The 17294-nt window shown below is 36.4% G+C and overlaps 1 protein-coding gene across 1 annotated transcript; it reads left to right on the plus strand.

Annotated features, from left to right (window-relative positions):
• The first annotated feature begins 5270 nt into the window (after positions 1-5270).
• Positions 5271-15604, plus strand: LOC108625558 (uncharacterized). Its single transcript, XM_018025658.2, has 11 exons — positions 5271-5538; positions 8072-8135; positions 9360-9455; positions 9824-9924; positions 10056-10187; positions 10541-10714; positions 10943-12706; positions 12943-13081; positions 13237-13359; positions 13428-13870; positions 14569-15604. Exons 1-10 carry the CDS (start codon positions 5353-5355, stop codon positions 13841-13843), a joined length of 3195 nt encoding a protein of 1064 aa, XP_017881147.1. The 5' UTR covers positions 5271-5352; the 3' UTR covers positions 13844-13870; positions 14569-15604.
• Positions 15605-17294: the final 1690 nt, after the last annotated feature.

Below are 17294 nucleotides of genomic sequence, written 5' to 3' on the forward strand. Positions count from 1 at the left end.
AATAATGTAATAGTTAATGTAATAATAATGTAATAGTTAAAGTAATAATAATGTAATAGTTAATGTAATAATAATGTAATAGTTAAAGTAATAATAATGTAATAGTTAATGTAATAATAATGTAATAGTTAAAGTAATAATAATGTAATAGTTAATGTAATAATAATGTAATAGTTAAAGTAATAATAATGTAATAGTTAATGTAATAATAATGTAATAGTTAAAGTAATAATAATGTAATAGTTAATGACCTAAAATGACCTAAATTTTTGGTGGTCGCACTGATAAGGCCCCTTTTAACTGATTTATAGAATTGGGAACGACCTGATCATAGTTCGAAAATAAATTTTCTTCTAATTCTAAATGAATTTCACTTGAGAGATTTCATTTACTATACTTTGCTTCTCCACGACCCGAAGCCTCGTTAGACGATTGTCTAACAAAAATGATTATCAATGTTAATTAACATTCATGTACAATTATTAGCAATATTAAATTATTTATCACGTAGAATCATTGTCAATATTAAATCATTCTATACGTAGAACTTTTACAGACTAGATTAGGGTTGGTCAGTTTTAAGAAAAGGCTTTATCTACCAGATAAAAATTGTTATCACGAAAGAACGCAGATAATGGAATTATTGAAACCAATCATATTTATGACAGTCAACTAATACGAGGCGCCAAACTTCTAATCTTTTAGCTAGAGCAACAAAAATATTGACGAAACATCGAATTATTTAACTTTCATTAGAATACATTTAAACAATTAGTCGTTGCTCGCATAGAACGACGAAATTCAATTTATATATTGGAGATTTACAAATTATTTGGTAAATTCCCTAGGCAGAGTGGCGTCTCCTGTGCATCGTATCTGCCTTTCAAAATTGTGCTTAACGTGTCGCGACTACGTAACGAGCTCCCCTCTCAAATATATTCCGAAAGAAGTCCCGAGGTCCAGGGATATCCACGAATTTCTGCCAAGTGCTCCTACGTGTCCCATGTAACGAGTTCGGTTCTTTCCTCCTCTCCTTCCGTCGACTCTTCGTCCTTTTCTCGCAGACCTATCACGGAACTAGTCCTTGCGTCGCATCGGCGCTGTACCTGGGATACTACCAGACGTGAAATCCGGGTCGCCCTATTTTGCAATTGGCAATCGGCCTGATCCCGCAATGAAAAGTCTGCCAGCGAGTTGTAGCTATCGAACACTTTGCCAGGTCGCCCTATTTCTTCGATCGTTTCTACCTTTCATTGTGCTTCCCTACCTTTTCTCTGATCGATCGGACTTCTATGCAAATTAAAACGTTTTTAATGATAATTTAAAAAATGCACTCTTTTGATGAAGCTAATAGTTGTTAAGTTTGACTCTAAGAAGGATACTAATAAAATTCTTATTATTGTATAAGCGTCACCCTCCGGTTTTGATGATTTTCTTCGTTACTGATCATCGAGATTCCTTTTAAATTTCCAGATCTGTTTTTTTCTCCTTCTGTACCTCGAAATTTGTTGAAATCTGTTTTTCGCATAGAAAAAGGTAATTCGGATAGAAACTAAAAAAGACGCGAAGAGAAGAGAGGAGAAAAAAGGGATGAAACGAATGGGTGGAGGTTTTCCAAGTTGTACGAGTTGAAGTCGTTGGAGAGAGATTGCCTGCACGGAAAGAAGTTTTCATTGTTCCTGCATTAAGCAGTGGAATAATCAGTGTTCATTAAAAGCGAACTCCAATTAACTGATCATTTCAAATTATGATTAAACGTATCTAAAATCTATTACATTTCACTGTACTTTTGCATTATACAAGTCGCCTAAGGCAAGCCGCCTGAATAACATGAAAAAAACAAAGTCGACCTTCAAATCTCCTGAGCCCTCCACGTACAGAAAAGCTTGACCTGAGGACATTGAGTGAGGAAAAAATTTTCACTCGAAAAATCAAGGCTATCGCCACAATAGTTATACAAATGATAACGTCTACTATTTTCTTTATGTTTAACTGATTCGAGAAAATCAGGCAAGACAATTTAATTGACGTTGCCTTTTTTTATCGTTACAGAGGCGGAGTGCGGAAATAACGGTGGACAGTGGGGAGCAGAATGCTGTGTTCATTCGCATTTCCGGTGAGTGAAACTCCCGTCGCATTAACAATTTAAACGAGCGTTAATTTTTACTTGCTCTCTTCTTTCCCTTTTAGTTACATAATGAATACGGCGCAGAGATTAAACAAAACGACATGAAACGTTCTGGTTTCTTCACACATACATGTATATACTCGTGGATGAAACCTCGGTGGTTGAAATTTTCACATTTATTTATTAGAGAGAGAAAAACTCGAACCTTTCTTATTTATAGAATTAATTATTTTTAAGTTATGTTAATTACGACTCTTCAAAACGAAATCAGTGAAGGGCTGATCAACACTTCTTTAAGAAAGATGAAATTAAAAATGATTCATAATACAGTATAAAATAAAGTTAAATTGAAAAATGTTTATTTGTCAGAAAGGAAACACTTCAAAGGCAATACTTGTTTCGTTGATCAATTAATTTATGATTATTATAGTTTTGTCAAGACTTGATTAGTTTTAAATTAAGTTCGAATGGAGAGGATTCTTTAAAACTAAACCAACGAAGGGCTGATTAAACTTTTCTCGCGAAAGATGGAATTAAAAAGAGCAAATTGCAAACGTTGCTTAATTAACGCGACGCGAAACAACAATTTTTTGTCGTAATAAAACCTCGACGACGAACTCTTGCCCTTTAGACGGCTCAAAAAGCTGCATAGAAATACAAACGTAATTACACAGTCGACATCATTTCCTTCCTTTTTTTTCTCATCTTTTTACGTCCCTCTGAGGGTGAACCAGTTCGCAATTCAGTGTAATTCAGATTGTTCGCAGAATTCCCGTCGTAAATAATGTCAGTAGGTACATAGAACGACGGAAGATGTACAAAACATTAAATCATTCATTATGATAAAATTTACTGACAATAATTCAAATTGTATAAATATTGATTACACAGAAAAAGAAAAAGATATAATTTGTATTACATGTATAAATATGTATATTTCAATACATAGAAAAAAATTGAGAAGAATAGCCAGGAACACGATTTTTTAGTTCTTTATTTAAGTAATAAATGGGAATGTAAAACTGCAAGACTCGCAGAAATGGGCTGGCCTTAGAATCAGTTGAGTTGTTCGAAGCCAAGCCTGGCAACTCCGTTTAATAAAGTCTCACGGGTGACGTAAAAGGAAGTTAAACGACCTAGGAAAGCCTGATCCGAGTTTACTTATACGCTCTCTTGAGAACCGTGAGAATCTCGTGACTAATGCCACAATATAGTATGTTTCTGGCAGACATTTTCCTCAGAGTAAATAAACCGTAATTAGAACATTGTCATATGTTTGATACGCAAACAGTGATCGAAGTCAAATCTGATTTTTTTATTCCAAGCGAGACATTTGTAATCTTGGAAACAGGGCGAGTTGTGGAACTTAATTTAATTTACTTTCTGATAGGACAAGAATCTCAAATATTCTATTTTAATAGTTGCTAAACGTATTCCTTTGTCTCACGTCCTACTAAAGCCTATCTAAATCCTTTGACAGAAACATTATTGCACAGCTTAAGTGCTCTTTGCATTAAGTGGTAGAAATCAGACGAGGAACGTCATTGTCTCCTCGGCGTTGACAAATTTATACAATTCATTGTATATGTATATATGTATATCTTTTAATATACATATTGTTACGATTTATGGACCCTCGTGACGGCAGGTACATATATTATATTAAACATTTACAGTATATTACATATTTATAATTATATTATATCAATATAATTCTATATTATATTCAAAATAATAATATATTAATTAGTTACATTATTACCAATGTTCAACACACACGAACCACCAAACCACAAATTGTCGCATCCCTCTTTACATTCCTACAAAGTAAATTACTGTCATTTACAAGTAACTGTATTCCGACTAGGGGAAAAAATTAACAATAACTGGGATTGTGAACCAATATTGGAAAACGTCGAGTGGATCAAAGAGCATTAATCAAAGTAAACCGTGCACATCGTAGTGACTGTATTTCCTTGTGACAATAATACAAGGTACTTGTCCCCTCCTATTGATTCCCGATGTCATGAAAAAAAGAAGATTATTGGAAATCCTCGAGTTGAGCAAAAAGGGTCGGATCGACAAAGGTCAAGGAATCAACCCTTCCAGCTTTTTATTTTTTCTTTTAACATTACACAACCCGTCTCTCTTGCGGTGAACTACGATCAACGTTATTTATACAAGAAAAATATTATTGACCCCATCAGGGGCATTGGCATACACGTGTACGCTTAGCGTTCTTCAAATTAAAAATATAATTAAATCGTTTTTTGTCCATTTTAAATAATTCGTCCTTAAAGAATTACTTTTTCATTCTCAAAGTATGATTTCATGTAATATCTTCTGAAGTTGTTGATTTTTATTAAAGAGAAGTGTATTCATGTACTGGCGTTTAATTGACCTAATTTCAGTCGTATGCACATGTACTACTGACTTTTATGCAAAATAGAACTGGGCTGCATTTTCCAGATTTCTGATGAAGTGGTTTATATAATTTATTAAATAATAATAATAATAAATAACAAGTTTAAATAATTATATAAAAAGTAGCCTTTGCAAAAGGTCTCAACGTACCGATCCAGATTCTGATTCACATGCATACGAGAAGAAGGGGGCAGGGATTAAAAGATTTAAACGAAATGCGTATAGAGTAAATGGAAGTGTTAAATCGGCGTGCCGCAATTTTAAAACGGCTTCGCCTATTTTCAGCCCGTCGCCGATTACGATCGGCTATAAACAACAACGGTAATAATAACGGGTCGTCCTCGTTGGCAAGTGCATTAAACGGCACCGTTCAAATATGTCGACGGAATCGTTATTCGCAATAGAGCGATTGTGCAACGATTTAAGTGTCTATGCACAGTACCGTTTTATGAAGACCTCCTTTGATGAGGCGCGGGAAGAGAAATGTTCTTGTTCGTATGAAGTGCTCTCTGTCTCCGAGTTGCTTATAATACCAGCCATTATAGTATCATTCACTGTTAATGTCTTACTTGTTTTATGTGTCGATGTTACATGTAGTATAATTAAATACTAATTAGAAAAAAAAAGACATATTTTACTACATTTCTAGCTTCAGCGATAGAGATTCGAAGAGTCCTGTTTTACTAACTAAAAATCTCTGTTTCATTGTTGCAGAGAGCGCAGCGTTGCCAACGTCCGGCGGTACGGCGAATCTGTCGGAAGTCCGCGATGCACCGACAGCACCGGAGCAAGGCAAGACGATGCCGTACAGGCGCTTGTCAGAGATGGACCGGATCCTGTTGGAAAGTTTGGATATCGGCCGTTCGAGGCCCAGGCCAATCGGTCGATTCCTGACGATGCACAAGAGACGTCGTAAGAGGCTTACCACGAGATCCTTAACTCAGGAGCCGGGCATTCTCGATGATATTTTCCATGGCCTGGTTCAGGTAAATCCGATAATTGATGAGTATAGAACATTTAAGTGCGCGCATAGACCCGACCGTTTCTCTCGAAATCGAATCGACCATCTCCCGAGCTTCTCCCGAACTTATAAATACAGGCTGCTCAGTAATTAAGATTTTAAGAAGTGATTTTAGAAACTAAAATAAGGCAGAAATTGAAGAACAATACAATTGTGTCCGGGGCTCTATTTTTTACTTAAAAATTAAATTAAAACTTAGCCCTATTGGCATTGGGTTTTCGATTGCAACGTACGTCTAACAGATGCTAACAGCAGGTTCACCTAGCAGTTATATTTGATTATAATTCTAGTCTTGTCAGCCAAAAAATAGGACTCGGAATATTTCTATCCCTCGAGATCTTTACACATTACCGATTCATTTCAGACTCACAATATGTTTGATTTATTTCTGATATTACTACTTAAACTCGTGAAAAATCGATTCGAAAGGACTGATGACGTTCCAATTGATAAATATCTTCATTTACAATCACTCAATATCTTCTTTAACATCGAGCACACTCGATTTCTTTGCTCCTGATTCGAAATCACCAATGTTTGCTTTATTTCTGATATTACAACTTAAGATTATGAAGAATTGAATCGAAAGGCCTGATGGTGCTCCATATAGATAAATATCTTCATTAACAATCAATCAATATCTTCTTTAACATCGAGCACACTCGATGTCTTTGCTCCTGATTCGAAATCACCAATGTTTGCTTTATTTCTGATATTACAACTTAAGATTATGAAGAATTGAATCGAAAGGCCTGGTGGTGCTCTATATAGATAAATATCTTCATTAACAATCAATCAATATCTTCTTTAACATCGAGCACACTCGATGTCTTTGCTCCTGATTCGAAATCACCAATGTTTGCTTTATTTCTGATATTACAACTTAAGATTATGAAGAATTGAATCGAAAGGCCTGGTGGTGCTCCATATAGATAAATATCTTCATTAACAATCAATCAATATCTTCTTTAACATCGAGCACACTCGATGTCTTTGCTCCTGATTCGAAATCACCAATGTTTGCTTTATTTCTGATATTACAACTTAAGATTATGAAGAATTGAATCGAAAGGCCTGGTGGTGCTCTATATAGATAAATATCTTCATTAACAATCAATCAATATCTTCTTTAACATCGAGCACACTCGATGTCTTTGCTCCTGATTCGAAATCACCGATGTTTGCTTTATTTCTGATATTACTACTTAAACTCGTGAAGAATTGAATTGAAAGGCCTGGTGGTGTTCCATATTGATAAATATCTTCATTAACAATGAATAAATATCTTCTTTAACATCGAACACATTGAATTTTCTTGCTCCTGATTCGAAATCACAAATGTTTGATTTATTTCTGATGTTACTACTTAAACTCGTGAATAATCGAATTGGAAGGCCTGGAGGTGTTCCATGCGTGCAAATATTTGGGGCAGTGAGAAGGAGCTTTAAAGCGTTCTTCAAGCTGAAGTTATGAAACGGTGACCTAGATTTTGGCCAAACTTATTTGTTAGTACACTTAGCGTTCGGTGTTGAATATTACTGGGTGTATCTAAGCTCGCTAGTTAGTATCCAAACTCCGGGCTTCCATATTAGTATCTTTGATCAAACTTGGATCAAACTTGGATCAAACTTGATCCATTAAATAAAGCTGACTAAATTATATCGTATTATATGAATATTTATCGCATACAGAATTATTTAAATCTTCTATAAACGAGTTACATCTACATCTACAACGAGTTACATAGTAAAGTCACGATCCAACCTATTGTAATTAAAAAATTTGTATTATATTAAACAATCGTCGATACAGTATTTATTATAATCCCAACCCTTTCATCTGATGGTGACTATAAATTTGACTTAGGAATCAAATGTTCCTTGGAGGCCATTCAGAAAAGTTATTTTCAGGTGACATATTAAAACAGGACACGTTTTATAGCAATAAATAATTTGCTATAGAAGAGAATTAAGAATATTGATAAAATAAGCAATAACTCGTTCGGTTTTTGGAGAGCTTACTGGATTAATAACATATAAAATAGAAGTTAGTTACAATCGATGCGACTAATCGGATCAATAAAATCCAACGTAGTTAAGAGACTTGACTGTTAGCTAATTGTAGAGAAAAACCGATTTTAAAAGTCAAACGAACGGATCAACGATTTAATGGGTTAAAACCTGTGATATAATATTATTGGACGGAAATGGGTCTCCACCAAAGTCGTTAATTTTACTTACAAATAAAATTCATTGAAACATGATCAGATTCTAACACTTTTATTCGAGAATCGTATGAAACGCTTGAAAATAAGGATTCATCATAAGAATAGAAATCACCATTTTCTATAATTTCTCCAAAATTAAACTGATCGACATACCTGAACTACCAGCTAAGATATCAAAACGAGATCAAAATCATTAATTGAAAACAGTTTTTTTAGGTAACACTCAGTTTCACTAGTTACTGATCTATTATGGTTTGATGAATGGTTGCAGTGCGTACTACAGAAGGTCGGAAACTGGCGATTTAATGCCTTCACGCTGGAAACGGTAACCGGAGGTAAGCCAACGAACCTAAATGATCATACGATTTTCTTTCCTTCTAAAAGACATCTTTTAAACATTCGTATCCTCGATTTAACATTAAACTTGGTCTGTCTAAATTTAAATGAATTTTCTTTTTATATGAATTTAAATGAAATTATAATAAAATTCACTTTTTATGTTAATTTCTTACATCACTTTACTGAGTAATCCAAGTAATGAGTGAGTATTAAACTTGACCTTATGTAACTTTAAGTACACTTTCTTTTTATATGAATTCAAATGAGATTACAATAAAATTCTCTCTTTCTTTAAATTTACTGGGCAAGCGAGCAGACCTATAATTTCTACGTATTAGATTAAAAAGAGGATTGCTATGTTTAGAGGAAAAGAGGATTGCTATGATTATTTTATAAATCTACTGGAAATCTGTATTTTTAACTGAAATATTAAACTCGGTCCAGCCAACATTGAATACATTTTCATTTTACATTAAACATTACATTTTTCATTAAATTCTTATTGAACGTCTGCCAATTTACTGAAGGTAATGAGTAGGATGGAAAAGTGATAAAGCAGGAAAAGTAATTTCCTTCGGTAAATCAGTATATTAAAAAACCTGCATTAAGTTTTCTAACGATAGCGTAATTTTAAACCGCATTTTCCTCCGGAACATATCCATACATAGATAGTATAGCGTTCGTAGAGCGCCCCCAATATTTCAAGCTAGAAAGAAAATCGAGTCGGAAGAGCGTTCCTTTTAACTAAACACCGATCGATTTATCACTCAACGTCAAAAACTCGAGACGTACAAAAAGAACCGTTGCATGATATCGAAAAACGGTAGCCGACGAATATTCCATTTTTCTGGAATACCGGCATTTGATCTTCGTATCGAATCCTCACGATCCACTGCGACCGAAATCGTAGTTCAATCTTAGACCTTCAATCTTTTAAACGTCATTTGCATTTCATCCTTTTTGCCTCCTTTTGCCTTTGATGCTCTATGGAATTTTGCCCATTTCATATTTTTTTCACGTTTTTCTACATACTCAGTTTTACTGTAAATCCATAAAATCTGAAGGATTATTCTCTATCTCTCTTTGTCGGAATTCGTGCGATTTGATGGAAGTTCGCGTTACTATTATTTAACGTCCGTGAGGTGTCAACTTGGCGACACGATAGCTCGACTTACGAATTACATTCCTCTATTGAATCTCACGTTGCGTTTGATTTTCAGGTCGTTCGCTGCCAGTACTCTGCGTCCACCTTTTCCACTGGTACGGCCTTTTACAACACTTCAAGCTGGACGTGGTGACCGTCTGGAAATTATTCAGTAAGCAATCTGATGGATCTCAGAAACGAATCATTATCAATCTCAACAATTAAAATCGACAATCTTCGATGATCGACGTGGTAACAATGATAACAATCGCTATGTTGATACGATTACTTCTCGATTCCTGCGAGGTAGAAAGATCGCTTTGAAACTGAGAACAATTGACAATGAGACTTTCATACTGTAAATTAGTATCAACGATGCATGTCTTGAAATACTGACTAGTTCTTTATGGGTGGACTGCGGTCATGTAACTTCAAACTCGTTTTTTCAAATGGAACTAATAATAGAAACTGTTACGTGAACAAAGATTGAGTCATTTACTGCGAACGAGATCTACTCTCGACTCGTCTTCTTATTTGCAGCCTTCATTGAGGAGGGTTATCACAGTACAAATCCTTACCACAACAGTATACATGCGACCGATGTGACTCAAGCGATGCACTGCTTCCTCCAAGAGGAAAAAGTGAGTACACAGTCTCTTCCACGTGTAATAGTACTTTCGGTTCACTCGATTTGAATCAATTCAAGAGACGGTGGAAGAGGGGTACGGCGAACGTACCACGGGGTATACGTATAACGGTGTAAATTTCACAGATTAGGACGCACTTAACGAAGTTGGAAATTATGGCTTCGCTGATAGGCGCGGTGACGCACGATCTGGATCATCCGGGCGTCAATCAACCGTTCCTAGTTGCCACCAGCAACCATTTGGCTGCTCTCTATCAAGTACGTTAATACGATTTTTGATAGAAATTCCAATACAAAAAATTGACCAAATAACTTGATTTTCTTTTCAATGCTAGAATGTCTTGTAATTTATTATGTTCAACAAATTTTTTCAAGTACTTTCTTAAGTGATAAGCCAACATGTGTATTTATACTGTCAGAAAAAGAGAAATTAGTATATTTATATTAATTCAGTATTTACTTTCTTCCCCTTCGTCCCTTAATTTAATATTTCATTTCTCCCTCTCCCCTCTCTTCATTTAATATCCCATAATTAATAATTCATTTCTGTCCCTACAGAAGTGACCATAAAAAAATAAAAGAAAGTAAAACAACAATGAAATGATTTATAGAATACGTCAGTACTTGAGAATCATCATTGGAGATCAGCGGTGGGATGCCTCCTGGAAAGTGGAGTTTCCGATCAACTGCCAGCCAGCCTGAGGCCGGAGCTTCAACGGCACATAAGCTCGTTGATATTAGCTACAGATATTACTAGACAGCAGGAGTTCCTCTTCCGATTCAGGGTACCGAACCAAATTTCATTACATAATTTTTTTTCAATAATCTATATGTAGTGAATGTCTCAATGTCATGTCACAATTTCTAATTACCGGCTTAAGATTGCAAGTAAAATTGTAGAAAAACAATGCAGTGAGTAGAAATTGGAACATTTACTATATTCAAATTATTCATTATTATCCGCATGAATATTTTAATATCCACTAACCCCGGCATTCACTTAATATCCACAGCACTACTTGGACGAGAGCTCATTGGACATGAGACGCGGCGAGGATCGACATTTTATCCTGCAGATAGCCCTGAAATGCGCCGACATATCGAACCCCTGTAGACCTTGGGACATCTCTCGAAAGTGGTCCCACAAAGTATGCGAGGAATTCTTCCGTCAAGGTGATTACGAGCGCCGGCTGAATCTCCCAGTGACACCATTATGCGATCGTCATACCACCAGCATACCGAAAATACAAACAGGATTCTTCAAATTCGTCGTGACACCTTTATACGAGGAATGGCACCGTTTCCTAGGCGACGGTCTCAGCGTCTCGTTAATGAAACACCTACGCGAAAATCAGAAAAAGTGGGAAGCAATGACGTTGCAGGAAACAGCAGAAGAAACCGAGACCGAAATCTCTGAACTGGAAGAAGCCGAGGAAGCAGTCAGTTCAGTGGACGACACAGCGCCAGAGGAAGATACCGGAAGCATCGACTTGCTCATACCAGGAGCTTACGTCCAGTCATCGAAGATCCAAAGCCTCCCAGCTCGGGTCGGCTTAGAACGAGCCGGTAGACGCCATTCCGTACCATTAAGCATCAGCAAACCCTTGACTCTCCTCCCAGCCAGCAACGTCAGACGAGAAAGCCTCCCAAATAAACAAAGTAAATTACTGAGACTCGACGATCAAAGCTTCCTGGACCCAAGCACGCTGTCTCTATTCTCATCCAAAAGCAGTACCCACGAACTCTCGCCAAATATCAACAGTTCAGAAAGGCCGGTCAGTGCTGAGAGCCTCTTACCAGAAACGAGCATAGCTAGCATTACTAATAGTACAGAGGCTACTAGATTGAGTTCAGTTTTACAGTCTGATGAACAGAAGCCTTCTCAGGCTAAGCAGCTAACTAGACAACAGACTTTCCCACCTTTGCAACCGTACGTTAGACAGAGGTACATGTCCACAACTGTTGAGATGTCTCAATGTTTCTCACAGATATTAGTAGAAACTGATAGTTTGGATTCTTCAAGTTCAACGAAGCAATGCTCAGATGGTCACTGCGGTACCCCACCGAAGAAGGACGTAGACACTGGAAGCATTTCTGTGTCTAAAGAAGATATATTAAGTAAAAGACGTGGATCTGCGATCTCTGATGTATATAAACCGAAGATGGAGGTTGAACAGAGGAGACATTCGGTGCAGACGATTCGTATAGAGGATAGCAGCTTGAAGAATCGTTATAAGTTTGGTCATGGAATAGATTCAATGCAAGTTTTGTTTACTAAGGATAAGGAAGATGGGATTCAGGAGACGGAAGGTTTCTCTGTCTCTAGGACATTGGAATCTGAAAGATCGACAAAGCAGAGGACTATGGTTAAAGCGGAACAGTGTGGTTTGAAGCCCAGGTGTGCCGATTCTGAGTTGCGAAGATATTCAACTCCTGTGCCAGAAAATAAGACAATAATGACGGATGCCAGTGGGAGACGGTTTACGGCGATCCCAGTGCCCTCGGAGCTCAGCACGCATAAAGTGTTCTTCATTGGCAGCCCACCGGACTCGCCGCCGCTTATTCAGAGTGTTTCTTCGTCGAGCGATAGTGGTAGTTGTAGGGGTGACGCGAGTAATGAGATTATTTCGACGGGGAATAAGAGGGACTCTGATAGTGTGAAGGAGAGGAGCTCGAAGATTGCCAAACTGAGTTTGGATATGCAGATGAAGGAGAATGTGGATCCAAGAGGAGTGGAGGATACAAAGGGCATTGCTCTGCCTAGGAAGGGTAGCCAGGTAAATTTGATACATTTAGAGTTTAGAAGTACATTTTTTAATTGTTGAATTTATGATTACTGATCATATTTTTGTTAAAGTCATTCGGCAGTGGAGTATTTTTTTTTATTAAGAATTAAAATTCATAAGAATTGCAATTCTTCTAATTCGAGTGTTTTGTAATTAAGGATTAAAATTCAATCTTTAATTCAAACTTGTTAAATTAAGAATTAAAAATTAAATTTAAATTGTTTCAGTCGTGGGCTAGACGGCGTGGATCAGCCCCAGTTGGTTTGCTATCGAGATTGGACGACATCACTGTGCCTCCTATACCAACTAGAGTCGATCACACTTCTAGGCGCGGCTCTGTACCAATCGATATTACCAGGCAACAAGGTAAGACGAGATAAACGAGACAATAGAGTAAAATACAGTAAATACTGTAGTGTACATGTAGCATATAATAAATGTGAAAATTATTGAAAAGAAACTATTCAGTAAGATATTAAATAAGTACGTGTAACGCATATGTTATGTTGCCTTGTTTTAAGGTGGCGGCTTTAATAGATTAGCGTTAGGACCACGCGAGGGTAACGTCGCAGCGCCTCGTAGAGCGAGTCTTCCGCAGGAAACTGCTCTCGGCAATCTCCTTGGCAATATTTTATCGTTAACTAGTACGTATTAGTACAATTCGATTTTTGTCGTCCGTGTTGTTTGTTACTAGCAACTTGCACGTTTCCAGATGAGCGAGAGAACCTCCCGGTAAATAATAACAATAACAATAACAATACCGGGAGTAGCAACAATAACGGGATAACAAGAATAATCGATAGCACCACTGGGCCCGGCATGCCGTCGCCGCGGCGGGGTTCAGTCCCGGCAGACATATCTGAATTACGCCGTGATATGTTCAATAGGAGTAGCATAAACGGTAAGCCTCGTAATCGGAAAAAGGTATTGAAGAGAAGGAGTTCTGGAGGACCAGAAATGTTTTCTGGAGGATCCGCAGATGGGAACGATAATAATGGAACCTGGCTTAAGTGGAAGCGGGAGTTAGGAAAGAAGGACACGATACCGGAACCGGTCGTCAGGCGAAGAGGTTCCCTGCCCATTGAGATGGTGGCCATTTCACATGCTGGTCGGTACAATCATAGATAAAGGAGGATGTCGATTAAACACAAGCCGGTACCATTGCGTTCTCCACTAATATTTTTTACGAGAATTTACGAAATGTTCTCTTTCGCTAGACCTCATCACCGTTTCGTACGTTCAATTCTCGTTAGCGACATTCATAGTTCAGAGAGTCGCAGCACTGATCACGCTGTCGACAAGACTTTAGACGTAGACACTGGGCCCCATTGAAATGACAGTGCAAATAGTGGCATTTTTTGCAAATATATTTCCATTATAGGATTATTATTTATTGTTGAATATTTGGAAAATTTACTAATTGTACTACCAATTTAATGATACCCTCTATGTAAGCTTTTCGAAGTCGTACATTAACCCTTTGGGTCACAGCCAGGCTCTGGAGTTACAGCTCTTTAAAATGATCTGTATGTATTTTTTTAATTACTTTGAGAACTAAAACCTGAAAGTTTTTGCCTGTTTTTTGGAATTTTTTGCAAACATAATCTATAGAATTATGATTTATTGTTCGGTATTTGACAAATGTGCTAATGGTACTAATTTTGATGATACCGTCTATACATATAAGCATTTCGAAGCACAGTAACCCTACTGATTACGAACTTGACACCAGAATTTTAAAATTCATTATTCACATAGATTTCAAATTCGTGGCTCAAAAGGTTAAACACATCTAGTGATAGGAATATTCAATCGTTAAACAACATTTTAACAAGATTTGTATATATATGCAGGGTCAGGATCGGGGACACGAAGATCAAGCTTGTGGAGGCTCTAGTATGGCGAAGAGCCAAGTGGACCGTCCGTGTTACCATCAGCTGACACCAGATCATCGAATACTACCATAACGAGAGTCTTTCCTTACAACGTTAGCAGCAACAGCGATGATTGACTTCCAACACGATTTCCCAGAGCCACCGAAATTCCTGAGGAACGTGTGTCTTTAAACCAATTATAATTGTGGGCAAGTGGATTTTATAAAATTAATCGAAAACAAAAGAATTTCTATCAATAATTGTTTCGCACAATACGAGAACGAGGTGGACCGCGATTTACTTCGTCTAATTAGATAAATTTATCCCAAATACTATACAAAGAAGAGGCACAATCGGCATTAAAACAGAAATCGTACCATACGATTGGCTACTTTCGTCACAGGGTTAAAAAGTGAAACAATAGCAAGAGAGACGAGGAACTTAAATTCTAATGTCTTCCCCGCGATTTACGCGGCCGCGTGGAAGAAATGAGGACAAGTATTAATTCGTATGGGCTCTATTATTATCCATTGGTGCCACGAACAAACGTTGAGGCACAGTAAAGAAAAAAACAACACAGGGTTCATTATGACGATTTTAATAATTAAAATGCCTAGGTATGGGAGAAGGAGAAAAGACTGGTAGAGAAACTCACCGCTATTCAAATTAGACACTTCTAAAGTGAACACGTGAATTCGATTGAAGCATAATTAACATTTGCTCATAGTTAAGTTTTTCGTATCAGAAAACCAACATTTATTGGTTTCATCTACAGAAAACCAACGTTTTCTGGCTACCGATCATGACTAGAGACCCTTTAAACAGAGACTATCAGGAGGCCAGGCTTCATTAGTCTACAATTTTCGTCAGTATTCAAAACGCATTAACTTTATATTAAACATATTTCAAATTTCTCTCAAACAATTAAAGTCCAGTTCATTGGGTTTTCTTCTAATTAAGAATATATTCCTTCAATTCATAACTAATAATAATAATTACATTTCAATCCTTTACTACAAGGAATTCAAATTAATAATTAAAATATAAATATTAGTTAAAAGAAATTCGAATTCATTATTAAAATTAAGCAATTGGGAAATGAGAATTGAGAACTGAGAAGTGACTATGAATTGCAGCCTGAAACGTATTAACTTCACTTTTAGAGGGTCTCTAACTACCCCTTTTAGGGCGACATTCATCCTTTAACTCGCGCCATCTTCATTCAAACACTCGTTTACCCTTGAAAAATATCATTTTTTAAATCTTTGTCTCCTGCATTCAGTACGAAAGAATTTGTATTGTCTAGTTAATAAAAATAAGAAGCTATTAATGAAATATACTCATTGTCAGTATCGAATTGACATGCTAAATGCGAGACAAGACATTCCATTCAAACAGATAAGCGAGTAAAACTGCGAATGAGAGTTGCAATTATCATCGTTTATTATTAGACTGCGGATTTTGTGCATATATAAAAGGATTAAATATGAAAGGAAAGGAAATAAGTTTGATGAAAAGAAAAAGAAATGTATGAGAAGTATTCTTCTGATCGAAAGTGGAGGACTATTATAAACAAATACTTTTTTTTAACGGATTTAATTTGATTTAGCATGAAAATCGGCAGTCTATTTATTATGATATCATAATCACAGGAGCATCGGTATATTGTCATCATCGTTGTTGTTATAGTTATAAAAATGAAATCTTAATGATCGTTCAAGTAGATAGATACTATAAGCGTAGGGACTATTAAATATGCGTTCAACCTCGGAATTAATTAGTTAGCGAATCGCGTGGGTTTAAAACCATGGACATTTCTTATACCCTACGGAAACGTGAAGATGGTTACGATGAATGGGTTTGCGGTACGTGAATCGAGGTCAATCAAAAGCCCCGAGAATTCGTTCGTAATTGTTCGACACCCGAAACGTTCGTTTCCAACGACGATGTGCGTTTAGTGAAGTTTAGTACAATTAATTAGACTGCCTGTGCACAAACATGTACAACACCGAATTTAAGCGTTCGTTTGTTTTATTATAGCAAAGTCACGTTAAGTGTGATGTTCATGTGAATTGATACTAATTCAACAACATTATTTTTATTTTTGTTTTTTCGTTTCTAATTTCTGCTAACGTATTCCTGAAATTCTTCTGATTAAGATGAGACCAAACACGGTATGTATCGGTTTTTATTTATATATAATATTTGATGAATAGGTAATAACAAATAGCGTCTTTTAAATAAAAAAGAAGTTAAAGCATACGATATTTGAACTCAATTTAATCAGAAGAATGTCATAAATACAATAGTGGTTTTTTTATTAGAAGATAATTAATCATGAAAAGAATTATTATTATCCTTTGATGTTTGCTGGCTGCCTCGATCGATCGTACTTCCTCTCTACTTTTATTCTGTCCTATTCTACGTTCGATGAGACAGGAATCGTATCTCTTCTACGTTAAAAGTGAAAGTTTGAATCCGAAATCTTCACACTTAACGCGACTTTACTGTATCGACTCCTCTATTCATCGATAAATCGGAATCGTTTTGCAGAGAAATGAATTTTTTTAGAATCTGTTAATTATAGTTTCTAGATCGTAAGGGAAAGTAATAATTTATATCACGTACTGTTATAAACCTGTCGTTCCTCTGACTGTCAGAAAGTAATGAACATATTCTTAAGCGATCGCAAGTTCAATAATAAC

The sequence above is a fragment of the Ceratina calcarata genome, unplaced genomic scaffold (genome assembly GCF_001652005.2).
Source record: "Ceratina calcarata isolate Rehan_Ccalc_2016 unplaced genomic scaffold, ASM165200v1 scaffold364.2, whole genome shotgun sequence".
Taxonomy (NCBI): Eukaryota; Metazoa; Arthropoda; class Insecta; order Hymenoptera; family Apidae; genus Ceratina; species Ceratina calcarata.